Raw genomic sequence first — 16,594 nt, 5'->3', positions numbered from 1 at the left:
TCTTTGGGCGTGAACACTTACTTTGGGAACTACACGTGTGGATTCTGTATCAAGTATTGCTCTCCCATTCTTTTGGTTTCAGATCTGGTCCGGTTTGTTTCAAGAATGATACTTGAAAATTGCAGTTTTTCTAAAGCTAGGGATACGATTCCTAGAAGGGAGAAAAGAAATTTTTGAAATTTCGCCCAACCACCCTACATGGTTCAGCCATCCATATGATGGATCTCCCTTCCCTTCAATCTACTCGTGCAAGTAAATCCCACGTGCAAGCACCCATTTCCTATAGATAATAATAATTATAATTATTGTAATAATAATTACTGATTATTATAGTAATTTATTGATTATTACATTAATTTAATAAATATAGCTACTGATTATTACATTAATTTAATAAATATAATTAGTGATTATAATTAATAATTACTGTTATATATTGTTAATAACTAGATATTTACTTCTATTTTACTTTAAATTAAAATTAATAATATTGTTATTAAAAAATACTGTTAATAAATTTAGTAACCCAGTTTTAATAATTATTGATTATTATAGTAATTTAATAAATATATAATTAGTGATTATAATTAATAATTATTGTTATTATAAATATTGTTAATAAAAAGATATTTACTTTAAATTAAAATTGTAAATACTATTCATAAATTTAGTAATTATTGTTATATTAAAAATAATTAAAAATGTTATTAAAAGTATTGTTATTGATTATTTAATAAAATATTATAATTATTGACTATTACTGATAAATGTTGTTAATTTAATTTAATTTTGGTAATTATTAATTTAATGAATATTTTTAATAAATCATATTCATAAATTTAATAATTGTTGTTATATTAAAAATAACTAAATAATATTTTTAAAACTATCATTAAAGATTATTTAATTAAATAGTATAATTACTTACTATTATTGATAAATGTTGTTAATAACATTTTGACAACCGATGCTTTGACCGCCCGGTTTGAACAGATGACCCGTTCTAACAACAAAAATTACAAGCAAAAAATTTCGAAACCATTCTGTCCACTGGTTTTCGGGTCGACGATTCGATCATCCGATTCGAATGGATAGTCCGTTCTAATAACAAAAATTATAGGCAAAAAATTGAGTTTGTGTGGCCCATTAAGTAGTATCATACGTGTTATTTCATTCGAGCGTGTGACTCATACAAATGGACGACCCATTCTGACAATAAAAATTACAGGCAAAATATTGAGTGTGTGAGGTCCATTGAGCAATATCATACATATTATGTCATTCAAGCGTGACTCATATGACCTGAAAATGGAACCGTTCTGGCCACCGGTTTTCAGGTTGACATTTCGACCTTCCAGTTCGAACGGACAACATGTTCTAACAACAAAAATTAAGAAATATATATAAAAAAACAGCCAAAAACCATTGAACGGGTCAACAAGTTAAAAGTTCGACCACTCAAGTCAATGGGTCATTGATCGATTCAACGGTTTTTTGCCAGGGACCGTGATTGAGGTAAAATGGAACTGGTTGCCTGGACAGTTCCCAATTAAAAGAAATTGGACAACCCATTCTGACAACAAAAATTACAGGCAAAAAGTTGAGTGTGTGAGGTCCATTAAGCAGTACCATACATGTTATGTCATTTGAGCGGGTGATTCATACAACCTGAGAACGGAACCGTTCTAGCCACCAGTTTTCAGGTCAACGGTTTGACTGTTCAGCTCGAATGAATGACCCATTCTGACAATAAAAATTAAAAAAATAAAAAAAAAGACCAAAAACTATTGAATGGGTCAATGGTTCAACCGCTCGGGTCAATGGGTTGTTGACCGATTCAATGATTTTTGGCTAGGGACCGAGATTAGGATAAAATGAAACCAGTTTCCTGGATGGTTCTCGATTAAAAAAATAAAAAGATGGCCAAAAACCACTGAACAGGTCAACGGGTCAATGGTTTGATTGCTCAGGTCAATAGATCATTGACCAATTCAACGGTTTTTGGCCAAAGACCAGGTCAACAGATTAACGGATCAACGATTTCATTCCAGCCCCTGCGAAGCAGAGCCCTCCACTAGTTTTGTTATTAATTCTAGTGTGAAACTCTCCAATTGAAGGGATACTATCATACGAACTAGACATTCCAATGGTAAGTTTTCTACTAAATAAGCCTAAATCTAATCAGATGTCATAAACAAAAAGTGAATTGGGTTAAGGTGGTGTGGAATAAAGCAATCCCAATGAAGATTTCCTTCTTTGTATGGAAGCTGTTGCTGCCCGCACGATAGAAGACTGTGCCGGCACGGGCCGTGCAGGTTGGTGGGGCCCAACTCGAGCTTGGGTTCATGGCCCGTGGGCCTTTTTCACTTTCTTTCTTTTTTGTTTTCACCGCAAAAAATCAAAAACTCAAAAAATTGAATTAAAAATGACAAATTCAATGATTGTAATAATAATTTGAAAAAGAAAAGGACATGTTAAAATTTTATTCCATATGAATAATCAACTCATACAATAGAAATATAAAATGATTAAAAATTTGAAAACAAATGTAATGAAATTGAAAAAAAATGCTATAAGCCTATAACCAAATAGAAAATAAAAATTTATAATGAAGTTGAAAAAATTTACTAATAACTTAAAGGTATAAATAAAATTGATGAAAATCCCAAAATTAACAATAATCTAAAAAATTTTCTTCAAGTCTCACTAAGTGGGGATGCATTGGATGACATGTCATGTTCTTTTATCTTACAATCTATCTTCGGCATCAAACCAATCTTTTGGACAAATGTACATTTTCAATGTCTCATTTGTCATCTAACTCTTCTCATCTAGAACTCTATTTCCCTAAAATAAGATTTCAATGCTACTGTGGACACCAAATGGGCTAGTAAATCCCGTGTCATAACCACAAACATAGGATAATTGCTTCGCTGTGCTTTCAAGAAATACCAGACGTTCTTATGTTGAAAATTTAGCGGTCTAATAGATGTCTTTTTAAATGGTTAGTGTCTTTATCAGGGCTAGTATCAGATTGTATTTGAAAGGGGGTCCAAAAGGAGCTGGTCATTTTAATAAATATTAAAATTTATAAAAAAAACCTAATTAACCCAGTAATTGCACTTCAGCCTTGGAGTTTGGTTTATCGGTTTGTTATTTCAACTTAAATGGAAAGCTTTAAGTCTCCCAAATTACCAATTTCAGATTGAGACACTCATCAAGCCTCATTGTTGAAATTAAAAAAAATAAGAAAAATGAGAGTATGAGAATAGAGTAGTATGATATGGGAGATTGAGAGTATGACAATGAGATTATATTTGATCGTTGTAAATATATGATGAAAATGGGTATTTGTAGGGATTAGAAATAATTGAATGACAAACTCTCTTAAACTAGTCATTTATAGTGGTTGAGAAGGCATTTAGTCATTTATAAAATACACAAATGCCTCCCAAAATAGTTGTTTATAGATATTGGGGGTATTTTTGCCATTATACCCCCTTATAACAGCTATAACATGGTTGAGCTGGACGGTGACACGTTTCGTGCTAGCGCCGGGCCACAGGCAATGCCATGCCAGTATGACACATGCTGCTGTTGTAAAGTGCCACGGGCCAAAACCCCTCGGCACAACCAGGCCTAAGGGTTATATCATGCCTGGCATGGGAACGACACCAATCTCTTGGCAAAAGCTTTTTATCTTCTAGATGACCTTAATTTAGTGGAGACGGACTACAATGCTTTACAAGATATTGTGAAAGAAACCGTCTCTTTGCCTTGTCTAAAGTGCTTTGTTAGATATCACGGAGCTTATGGAGGTGGAGACCACGCCTGTGTTCATAGAGGTGAATCAAATAGCTGATGTTCTTGCTAATCTGGGATGTGACACTACTAAATTGGATATGAAAACTGAGATAGATAAGCCTATCCATCTCTTTTACATAATTGGAGGATAAATTGCTATCTCCGATTATGAACAACCATGCTCTCTGAAAATGAAGTCATTTCAAAACAAGCTTTGAAACGTGAAAGCTTACTAAATCCTAATGAAGAAAAAGCTTTGAACATCTTCATTCTCCCGAACCTTTTGTATATATATACACGAGGTTTTAACCATGCGTTTCCCAACCCAAAATCACAAAATGCCCCTGCTATCACCTACTGAACTTCATCAACAGAACAATGTTACGACTTTATTGTCAACAATAGAGATTATATTAGCTAAAAGTTATTTAGCAATTCTGCAAACATAATCCGTCCAAGGCCTCATTTGGACCTCAAAGCATATCTGATTCTGCAAACAATCCACATTTTTAACGATAGATCAGAACTCCGTTAGAATGGATTAGAATGGATGTGATAAATTGAAGTACCGATATACATTAATATTGCTACTATGCCATTGTTTTCTGGATGGGCCAGAGTAGGCTACTCTCAAAAAGCCCCACTTTCCTGTATGCTAGTCCCATCTTATCTAATTACTCAGTCCCTCTCGCCAATTTAAGGGATTACAGGAGTAAATTAAATTCATCATCTAGCACATGAAAGACGTGCTTATATTCTGGTTGTCAATTGCTTGTGAGGAAGAGATCTCCAACCAATATCTCGCCGATAGAACCCTTCTGGCCAGTTGATACATTCAACAGCTTGGTAAGCCCTCTCCCGAGCTTCCTCAATATCCTTTCCCATGGCTGTTACCCCAAGTACACGGCCACCAACAGCAAGAAAGTTCCCATCAGAGTCGATGGTTGTTCCAGCATGAAATATTTTTACCGATGGAGCAATTAGCTCTGCTTCTTCAAGGTTTCGGATCACAGTACCCTTCTCATAGGTTCCAGGGTATCCCTGACTTGCCATAACTACAACCATAGACGAACCAGGGGACCAGCTCAGTGATACTCCACTCAACTCTCCTCTACACGCAGCAAGCAGAACTTGTGCCAGATCTGACTCCAACCGAACCATCAAAACCTGTGAAAATAATTTCATGACGAGTGATTTGAGAAGGGTGTTGTAACATATGGGTGTGTATCATATATGTATTGGGTTTTGAACCCACTAGAACACTGTTTACAGGGTGAAGGGAGGTCTCTGTTTAATAGACAATAAGAACCCCTCCCAACATGCCAACCCCTGAAACATATGAACAAAATAATAAAAAAATACCATATCACCCTTTAAGAACACATGTAACACAATTTTTGTGTTTTGTGTGTGTATGTTGTGATACCAAACCCCTGCTCTGATACCATGTCCAAACAGATCAGAAACTGGGATATAACACAACTCCAACAAGACAAAAATAGAGATGACTTCATCCTAATCCTACAAACATCCAAAAATCATTTTTACAGCACCATAAATTAAAAATTGGTGTTTCTCAATACCCTTTTACACCATTTTACCCATACATACACAATGTCAAATAGTTTCACGAAAACTAAAATTGCTACAACCCCACGTGAAAAAAAAAACCACGTAAACGCCTAAGACGACCCACGAAAATGTCTTGTCATCTAGGCATAGCCTTGACAACTATGGTACAGAAAACCATCCTGTGCACAAGGTGCAAAGAAGAGAGGTCCAGTGAAGGGTGCAGAGTGCAGTGTACTTCAATACCAAGGCACTTTAATATCTTTTCATCTCATATACCAATATCTTGTTCATTTCAAAAGATGCAGAAACCTTTGAAATTTTGGGAAAAATCAATTTTACTTGCATGAGGTACAAATATGATATTGCAAGAAGTGCAACTTAAGTACGCGGAATTCCTAGAACCCAGGAGCAAGGAAGACATGCACCTAAACAAAATGAAACTGATTTTTAAAGATATAAAAGAAAAAGATAAGAATATGCAAATCTAAATTTTTGCAGAAATACAAACTGTACTATAGCTCAATTAGTTACGGCATCAACATGAAGACCATAGCAACATAAGTTGATTGCCTACATGGGAAAGGCATTTAAACATCATACAACCTGCCATACTGCAAATTCAACATCAAGTTCAAGGGTTAACTCATCAAAACATTGCAACAAGTCAAAGAGCACCCTACAAAGTACAAACCAAGCAGTCAGGGCATGAATCATCAATGAATATATGGTGTAATTACATAATTTAATGATAATGACTGAAGGGCTATCATGTTTATTCTTTTCATGAAATTAGTAAGTTTCTTTAAGAACAGAAGATATATATATATATAAAAAAAAAAAGTGTTATACAAGCTGAAGACCTGTTTATAAGAATGTCAAGATACCCAAAAAACATCAAGACATCACAGATTCCAAAAAGGATGTGATCCACCAAACACCATTACTATGCAAGGACTCCTACACAATTAAGTAGAAATAAAACCAAACCAAAGATAATAGCCACAACTCAACACAACCACCTGACTGACATATTTTCTGTTGATTGTTGCTATGTCCAAGAGGATAAAAAATCAGATTGACACAATCAATTTATTCAATTGACTTCTAACGTGTGAATGTCATAGATTAGACCAACAAAAAGGTGTTTACACACTGAATCCATGCAATGCTGTCCAAAGAAGCTTTCCTTACAATGTCACTAACATTTATATTCTATAATACCCAGATTAAAGATACAATAAGAAATAAATTACCAACTAGAGATCAGTTAACTAACCTGACATTCTGGATCACCAAAACGCACATTGTACTCAATGAGCTTAGGCAACCCTGATTTCTTCTCAATCATGAGTCCAGCGTACAAGACTCCAATAAACTTGCAGCCTTCTGCAGACATCCCTTTCACAGTTGGGATGATTATAGAACTCATGACCAGAGATTTAAGTTCTTCTGTTAACACGGGTGCAGGAGAATATGCCCCCATTCCACCTGTATTGGGCCCTGTATCACCATCCCCAACTCGTTTGTGGTCCTGAGCAGATTCTAGAGGTATGGCATTTTCTCCATCCACAAGGGCAAAGAATGAAGCTTCTTCCCCTTCAAGAAATTCCTCAACAATGACTCGACAACCGGCAGACCCAAAAACACCCTTCACTAGCATAGAATCAACAGCTTCATATGCCTCCTCTAGGGTCATAGCAACAACAACTCCTTTCCCAGCAGCCAGTCCATCTGCTTTTATCACAATAGGTGCTCCTTGCTCTTGGATATATTGCTTTGCTGCATGTGGGTCTGTAAATGTTTGATACTGCAGCACATAAATTATTACAACTGGAAATACAGAAATTCACAGTAAAGTTCTGCAAGATTCATAACAGTAAAAATTAAGAACAACAAATAGTCATTTCCAGAGGAAACAATAACTTCTCAATAGGAAGAAAAGAGATTAGCACAAAAATGGCAGGGAAATTTAGCTAGTTTTACATTGAAGAATCTATAGGGCAGCTTTAAACTTTGATGGCTATAGCACTGGTAATCCGGGAATGTCAGGCATAGGTGACTCCACTAGAGCTGAACTATAGCCGTGTTGCAGGGGTTAAGGATGGGGCAGACCCTAAACTTAAAGAACATCAACCTATCCAGAGAAACACTAAGGAACTTCATTGTGCCGGAAGGGAAGAAAAGGGTTGGAAAAGATCAAATACTATGGATAACCTGCAAAAGAAGAACCGTTTCTTTGTTTATCCCCAAACTGGTGTATTTTGTGTAAAGTGCATAATGAGGACTGCCACCACTTGTTATCTTGTGCTTTTGCTGCTAATATTTGGAATTGAGTCTTATGATGTTTGGGTGCAAGTGGATCTTGCCCTCTGAAGTAAACTTGCTTTTTGATCCGTCTACTTTTGGCCAACCAACTAAGAGATGGAAACTGATGTGGAAGTGCATCAGAGCAGCCATCTTGTGGAATATTTGGGAGAGGAATGCTAAAATATTCCAAGAAAAGGAAAGAAGCATCCAAAAAGTAAATAAGTGTTTTTTGGCAAGAACAACTCATTGGCTGAAAACTTCAGATTTGTTTAGAGGTTAATCCTTTGATGATCTCTGGAAAAGCTAGGCAGAGGTGGCCTCCACAACCCAAAAAAAGAATAGACTACAGATCTCATATAAAGGGTGTGGTAAATCTGAATTTTAATGGCAGCAGTCAAGGTAATCCAGGGCCTTCGGGGATAGGAGGGATCTCAAGAGATAAGAATAGCAACATCCTATCCCTATTTTCATGACCAGTGGGAGCTGAAGATTCTACAGGGGCTGAGATATTGGTTGCGGTACAAGGAATACAAGTTCAACTAGGAGTGGAAAATCTGATAGGTAAGGGAGCTTCTAAGGTGGTAGTGGGTTGGTTGTCAAGTCCAGAAACAGTTTTATAGGGCTACAGGGATCTTCTTAAGAAAGTCAATTGGCTCACAAGGAATATGTCAATCACTTTTTAGTGGGTCAGCAAATCAGAAAATGCCATGGCTGACTCTTCAGCAAAACAAGGGGTCTCAAGGGTCAAATTATTTTGTTCCACCCTATGATTGTATTCTGTTAAGAGTTTGCTTTACTCTCACATCCAAGGGGAGGTAACATTTCGTGCCTCTCTAAGGGTGAATGTATACTTCCTTTCTTATCATTAATAACATTATTATTCATTTATCAAAAAATGAAGATAATAAGTTGGAATGTGAGAAGTTTAGGAGGAGCAAAGAAAAGAGCCTTGATACAAAAAAAAAAAAAAAAAAAAGTTATTAGATAGGAAAAGCCGGATATTATCCTAATCCGAGATCTAAGGTGATGGATTTTGATAAAAACAAATGAGCCAGGAGTATCTGGAAAGCTAGGGGTTGGAGTTGGGCTATGTTTCTTGCGTGAGGAGCTTCATGTGGTAATGTGACTATGTGGAACAATGAGGTTGTAATCAAAATGGAGCATCTGATTGGAATTTTTTAGTTTCAATTAAGTTTAAGCAGATCTCAGATGAATTTGAGTGGGTGGTAACAAATGTATATGAACCAAATGGGTATAGGCAAAGAAATAATTTTTAGGGTAAACTAGAAGATATTAAGGGATTGTGGGATGGACCTTGGTGCTTAGGAGGGGATTTCAATGTGATATGATTCCTGGAAAAGACTATATAACCAAAGTCGGAGGTTTAATTTAAGTATGAGGAGATTTAATCAAGCTTTGATGCTTTCAGGTTGAAAGAGATTCATTTGGCCCATATTAACTTTACTTTGTCCAACCTACAAGCAAACCCAGTTCGCTCTAAACTGGACAAATTCTTATTCACAATTGATTGAGAGGAGCATTGGAGAGGTCTAGTTTCTAGAGCCTTGCCAAGAGTTACTTCGGATCATTGGCCAATTTCCATTTCTAAGGAAAATTTGGAGTGTAGAGGTCCTACCCCATTCAGATTTAAGAAAGTAGTTACACATTGATGGATGTAGGGAGAGAGTTAAAGTTTGGTGGGAAGAGAGCAATCCAAGGGTACATTGGGAAGGTATGAGGTTCTAGAGGAAGATGAAAGAGATCAAAGGCAAAATTAAGGAGTGGAACTTGCAGGAGTTTGGCAGGATTGAAAAGCAAAAGCAAGCATTGGTGTCTCAAATTGAAGTTATAGATGGGGTTGTTTTGCTGGGGGAAAGTGACAAAATTGAAAGATGGAGGTGATTAATCCGGGGCTGAACTCAACCTTTATCGCATTGATACCGAAGAAGGTAGAAGTGTTGCTTCTTAAGGATTTTAGACCAATTAGCTTGATACATAGCCTCTACAATATCATTGCCAAGGTACTATCTCAAAGGATTAGATTTGTTCTCCCCCTCATTATCTCACAAAATCAAGGGGCTTTTGTTAGGGAAAGGCAAATAATTGATCAGCTTCTGATTGCTAAATAAAGTCTTGAGGATTTGAAGAGAAGTGGGAAAGAAGGGTTTATTTGTAAATTGGATTTGGAGAAGACTTAAGATCTAATGGATTGGGGTTTCTTGAAGGATGATAATGGTGAGCTTTGGTTTTGGTGATAGGTAGTGTAGATGGATCTTGGGATGTGTTAAGACCTGTCATTACTCAATTCTAATTAAAGGGGCAGTGGTATATCATTTTCCTGCTAGTAGGGGAATTAGGCAAGGAGACCCACTTTCCCCTTTCCTGGTCATGTTGATTGCTGAGGTGTTTGGGAGACTCAGAGAGAGGGCAAAGTCAAGAAATTTAATAAAAGGATGGAGAGTGGGAAGAAATTAGGTTTCAATGGTGTTTTAAAAGCACAAAGTGCAAGGGCCAATTTGTGCCTAAGGCACAAGACAAGCCACATGCCTTTTTTAAGCAAGGCACAAAATTACAAAAAAAAAAGCTAAAAATAAAAAAAAAAGTAAGAAAACAATGCCAAAAATTTTAAAAATGCAAAGAGTTCAAAAAAAAATATTAAACATAACATTAATAAAAAATATAAATTTAATTTTAAAATAAATGTTTTAAAAAGCCTATTATCTAAAATTAAAATATATAAACATAACATGTAAAACGTATTCAAATGAAAATTTAAAAATAAAAGCAAACTATAAAGCATTTTCAAGAATGTAAAATCCACAATCTCTTTATTTCCTTAATTGCATTGCTTCAAGTAGCTAATGTGATGTAAAACATATTGCATTCTTGATTCTATGAGTCGCCTTTGTACCATGCCCCTCGAGGCAAGGCCAAACAAGTCTATGTTAGGGTCTGAAATTCTTATTTCTCGCATAAAAAATAATGATTTATAACTTTCATTGTCTTTTAAGAAGAAATTAGCAAATCGGGGGGGTTCTCGGAGCTTTGGTGAGCAAGTGAAATAAGAATTTCATACATTGCAATAAAATATATTCTTAAAAGGTAATGAAAGTAATAAAATCATTATTTTTTTTGTGAGAAATAAGAATTCCAGACCCTAACATAGACTTGTTCAAGCTTGCCTTGAGGGGTGTGGTTGGGGGTCCGAGGGCAGAGCCCCCGACCCAGTTGTTGGACTCAAAAGAAATTAAAAAAAAAAACACAAAATTTTAAAAAAGTGCACGCCTAGGCTGAGGCGCAAGGTGCATCAGGCACATGCCTAGGCGCAGGCGTGCACCTAGGACTTGGGCGAGGCGCATACCCCAAAATGCGCCTCGCCTGTGTGCCTAGTCATGCCTTTTAAAACACTTGGTTTCAATTACTTACCTACAGTTCGCTAATGATACCATTTTATTTGGTGAAAAGGATGAAATTAGCCATGTGAGGAACTTAATGTTGGTGGTGCAAACTTTTGAAAGAATGTAATTTAAAGATTAACTTGGAGGAGAGTTGCTTGGTGGGAGTGAATATAGAGGAAAGGAACATTTCAGAAAGTGCAGAAATTTTGGGATGTACTGTTTTCCCAATGGTCGATGATCTATTTGGGTTTACCTTTAGGGGATAATCCAAAAAGAGGAAGGTTTTGGGATCTTATGGTAGAGACAATTACTAAGAGGTTGGCGGGGGTAAAAGAGCAATTATTTGTCCCATGGAAGAAGAATTACATTAATCAAATCTACTTTGGCCAACTTCTTTTTTATCAACAACACAAGAAAATTTTATTATTAATTATAAAAAGGAGTATAATAAGGAATTGTGGGCAAAGATTAAGCCCAAAACCACTTTCAATATTTACAAAACAGCCCAAAACATGGACTGTCTCTGGATTCAACAAGGAGTCTTCCCACAAGGAGAACTCTCACTTCTTGTAACCTCCTATTTAAGGAGCTGCGATTAGAGAGTAAAGCATCCAAAAATTTCAGTCTGAGAGAAGAGTAAAGGAGTATTAGGGTGATCTCTTGAACAAATCACCCCTTAGGTCGCCACGATAGGGTTTGCACGCAAAGGGAGGGGCAAGGGGAAGCTAGAGGTTCTCCCCGTGGACCGACCCGTGACGAGATCCTACGCCCGGGCCCACAACATTTTGGTATCAGAGCCGAACGTCAAGGGCGATCTGAAGCAGCTGTCATACAGGGTCCACAAATTGGAGCACCGGCTCATGGAGAACCATGCAGAAGTATGAGAAGTCAAGGAGGATGTCCGGGAGCTTCGTCGCTTGCTAGAGTCATATTTCTCCAACAGGGAGAGGGGCCCCGAAGGGACGGCAACCACCAATAGCCGCCGACCAGATTTGGCGGAATCATCCGGCAAACAATAGATCGTCGCCCCAGCAGCAGCAGTCATCCCCAAGTATAGTAGGTTGGAGTTCCCTTCGTACAACGGCAGTGGAGATCCACTAAGATGGCTATACTGTTGTGAACAATTCTTTCGCAATCAACGTACGGAGGAAAGAGATAAGGTCAGTCTGGCCGCGTTCCATCTAACGGAGGAAGCACAACTTTGGTTCTACCAAGTGGAGCAGGAGGAACCAGGGCTCAGTTGGGACCAATTCAAGTCCTACTACCTCCTCAAGTTCGGGCCCCCATTGACGAGCAACCCGCTAGGTGAGTTAATCAACCTCAATCAAACAGGCACTGTGGCTGAATACCAGCGCCAATTTCAGACCCTTCTTGCCAGAGCAGCCTCGGGACGTCCAGATCAGCAGGTGGATATGTTCACCACTGGATTAGCTGAACCCCTGAGGGTAGATGTGGAGATGCAGCATCCTCCCAACCTGGTCACCGCTATGAACCTAGCTCGCGCTTTCGAATGTAAGCTACATATCAGCCGAGGATCCTTCAGCATGGGACGATCAGCGACATCATGGACGCCCCCGAAGCCAACCGGGGTGGCCCCTTCTTCGGCAACCAACAGGGAACAAAAGCTTCACACAAGTATCATTCCCAGACCGACACCTAGCACAGGAAGCAGCATGACGGCACCTCTCATCAAACGCTTATCCAGAGCCGAGATGGCAGATCACCGGGCAAGAGGGCAATGCTTCAACTGCGATGAGCTGTATTCAACGGGGCACAGATGCAAGAGGCTATTCTGCCTCCTAGTAGACAAACTGGAGGAAGACGAGGAAGAACCCGCAGCACTAGAACCCGAGATCTCCCTCCACGCCATCACCGGCATAGACCTCTCAAACTATGCAACTACGAGCACAGGTGGCAGGGAAACCAGTACGTATCCTTGTAGACTCGGAAGCACGCACAACTTTGTAAGTGAGCAAGCTGCCCTTCAGCTGAAACTACCAGTGGAAAGCAGACAGGAACTACAGGTAGCCGTCGTAAATGGAGAGAGGGTTCACAGCCCTGGAATCTGTAAGAACATCCAAATACAGGTCGGATCCGAACCCTTCTCTACTGATTTGTTTGTGCTACCCTTGGACGAGTTTGATATAGTACTTGGGGTTAAGTGGCTGATTACTCTAAGCCCTATCCTATGGGATTTCAGCGCCCTAACAATGTCATTCCACCTGAATGGAAAACAAGTTACTTGGCAGGGAACTAGAGTAAAGGCAAAGAAACCGCAAGTGCATACACTCCAAGGCGAAACTATGCACACAGCAGATATGGAAAGACTCCTCACCGACTTCTCAGATATATTTCAAGAACCCAAGGAACTTCCACCTGCCCGATCGTGTGACCATCGGATCCCTTTGATAACAGGTTCAGAACCGGTCGTCGTCCAGCCATATCGCTACCCACATCTGTAGAAGGACGAGATAGAGAAGCCATGTGCAGACATGATGAAACAAGGGATCATCCGCCCTAGCCGCTCCCCCTTCTCTTCGCCGGTTTTATTGGTAGTGAAGCAAGGAAGTACTTGGAGGTTTAGTGTGGATTACAGAGAACTCAATAACATAATCGTCAAGGACAAATTCCCGATTCCCATGGTAGACAAGCTGTTGGATGAGCTCCACGGAGCCCAGTACTTCTCGAAGCTAGATCTCAGATCGGGATATTTTCAGGTCCGAATGGCCCCCGAGGATGTGGAGAAAACAGCTTTCCGAACGCATCATGGTCACTTTGAATTTCTAGTTATGCCGTTCGGTCTCACCAATGCTCCATCCACATTTCAGTCGCTAATGAACGAGGTATTTCGGCCCCACCTTCGCAGATTCGTCTTAGTGTTCTTTGACGACATCCTAGTTTACAGTAAATCGTGGGTTGAGCACGTACATCACCTACAGACTGTTTTTGAACTACTGCACCAACACAAGCTCTTTCTGAAGTGGCCCAAATGTTCTTTCGGGGAGCTCCAAGTTCTTTATCTGGGACATATAATTAGTGGGCAAGGTGTCACAGTGGATGGCTCCAAAATCCAAGCAATTCAGGATTGGCCCAAAACTCAATCCGCCAAGGCTCTCCGCGGGTTCCTAGGACTGATAGGGTACTACCACAAGTTTGTGCAAAATTATGGATTATTGGCTGCCCCATTAACCAATATGCTAAAGAACGCATTCCAGTGGGATGAAGCAACTGACGCTGCCTTTGCGAACTTAAGGGATGCCCTCTCCTCCACACCCGTGCTACAGTTACCAAATTTTGACCTGGACTTTACGGTCGAATGCGATGCATCCAGTGTAGGTATTGGAGCAGTACTGCAACAACAAGGACATCCAATAGCCTTCTTTAGTCGCAAACTGGATGACCGGCATCTAAAGCTATCGGCCTACGAGCGCGAGATGATTGGGCTAGCTAAGGCCGTGCAACACTGGAGGCCATACTTGTGGGGAAGATCCTTCGTCGTCAAGACTGGTCACTACAACCTCAAGTATCTACTGGAGCAGCGGCTTACCACTCCGCCTCAACAGCATTGGGCAAGCAAACTGCTCAGGTTTGATTTCCGGTTGGACTACAAGGCGGGGTCCTTAAATCGGGCTGCAGATGCCTTGTCCAGACATGACAAAGATGCTATGCTCCTTTGTACGATTTCACGGCCCCGCGTCATCCTGTTAGAAGGCATTAGAAGCACGATGCCCCAATCACCGGAATGGAAGGACCTTGTTGAGAAAATACAGTCCGGAACGACCAACCCGAATTGGTCCATTCACGACGGGCTGGTGCTATACAAAGGACAGATATACCTCCCAGCCGATTGTTCCTTAATTCCCTCCGTCATCTCCAGCATACATAACTCCACAAATGAAGGCATTCAGACAACATTGCATCGCGTCCAAGCCAATTTCCATTGGCCTGACATGAGGACTTCGATTCGTGACTTCATCCATAATTGCTCCACGTGCCAACAACAAAAATGGGAAAACTTGCACCCGGCAGGCCTTTTCCAGCCTCTTTCACTCCCAACACAAATCTGGGCTGATATCTCTATGGACTTCATTGAGGGCCTACCCAAGGTCGGCGGGAAATCGGTCTTATTCGTGGTGGTGGATCACTTTTCCAAGTATGCCCATTTCATTCCCCTGTCCCACCCGTATAGCGCAGTTTCAGTTGCCCACGTTTTCTTTACACATATTTTCCGTTTGCATGGGCTACCAGAATCCATCGTCAGTGACAGGGACCCGGTTTTTACTAGCACCTTCTGGAAAGAGTTGTTTCGGTTGCAGGGTACAACCCTAGCTTTTTCCTCCGCCTACCACCCTCAGACAGACGGGCAAACAGAGGTGGTAAACCGTACGATAAAGATGTATCTCCGTTGTTTTGTGGGTGACCAACCATGACGGTGGGTTGATTGGCTTCCTTGGGCCGAATACTATTACAACACAGCCTATCATTCTTCTCTTGGCATGACACCATTCCGGATCGTCTATGGTCGGGACCCTCCCCGCCTATTGTCCTACGGACCCGGTTCGACGCAGTTGGATGAGATTGATAGTGGCCTACAAGACCGCGATGCCCTCTGGCCGAAGACTCTCTCCGCTTACAGCAAGCACAGGCGCGCATGAAGAATGCCTATGACTAGTACCATCGGGAATTAACTCTCAAACCAGGACAGTTCGTGTGGTTGAAGCTCCAGCCCTATCGGCAATACTCCCTAAGACGTAGGGCTCCCCCTAAATTGGCTCCCAAATTTTTACGGGCCCTTCAAGGTTTAACGGCAGATTGGGAAAGTTGCATATCAGCTCGAACTGCCAGAACACAGCAAACTCCATGATACTTTCCATGTATCCTTGCTCAAGCCATTTATAGGTACTCCTGATACAGTACCTCCCCTACCACCCTTAAAAGACGGCAGACTCATTCTCCAGTCCCGAGCACTTGTTCGATCCAGAGTCAATCGGGGTATTGTCAAAGTCCTGGTGGAATGGGACGACCTACCATCAGCCGAGGCCACCTAGATCCCCTGGACTGATCTTCAAGACGCATATCCAAATCTCGAGCTTGAGGACAAGCTCGTTGCCCAGGAGGGGTGTAATGTTGTGGATGCATTCATGGGGAAGACATACCGCTACCGGCAACAGTAGGGATGAGGGGCCCACGTGGGCAGCAGCTTATCTTATCATCTTATCTTATCCTTAGCCAACATCAGCTTATCTTATCCTTAGTTAGCAGCAGCTTAACTTATCCTTAGCAGTCTCTCTTATCTGTTCTTATCTGTTTCTTACATTATCTATTAGAAGAGTAGTAGGAGTTTGATTTATCTTAGGGAAGCCTTATCCTTCCCAAGTTAGTCTTATCTGTAAGCAGTCGAATTCAACAAGGAGTCTTCCTACAAGGAGGACTCTCACTTCTTGTAATCTCCGATTTAAGGAGCTGCGATTAGAGAGTAAAGCATCCAAAAATTTCAGTCTGAGAGAAGAGTA

At 40.1% G+C, this 16,594-nt stretch overlaps 1 protein-coding gene across 2 annotated transcripts in view; it reads right to left on the bottom strand.

Moving 5' to 3' along the window:
• Nucleotides 1–4,310: 4,310 nt before the first annotated feature.
• Nucleotides 4,311–16,594, bottom strand: part of PUR2 (Glycinamide ribonucleotide (GAR) synthetase) — a 49,499-nt gene continuing 37,215 nt past the window's right edge. For both annotated transcript variants that reach the window (XM_088946388.1, XM_088946386.1), the window contains 2 exons: nucleotides 6,653–7,183; nucleotides 4,311–4,971 (listed from right to left, as the gene is read on the bottom strand). In XM_088946388.1, the coding sequence (XP_088802514.1) occupies nucleotides 4,555–4,971; nucleotides 6,653–7,183 (948 nt within the window). In that variant the 3' untranslated portion in view covers nucleotides 4,311–4,554. The remainder of the gene's footprint in view (nucleotides 4,972–6,652; nucleotides 7,184–16,594) is intronic.

Source organism: Nelumbo lutea, chromosome 5 (assembly GCF_056320005.1).
Source record: "Nelumbo lutea isolate HS-2025 chromosome 5, American lotus-T2T, whole genome shotgun sequence".
Classification (NCBI taxonomy): Eukaryota; Viridiplantae; Streptophyta; class Magnoliopsida; order Proteales; family Nelumbonaceae; genus Nelumbo; species Nelumbo lutea.
The sequence above is the reverse complement of the archived record's forward strand: the minus strand, read 5'-3'. Positions and strand labels throughout refer to the sequence as shown.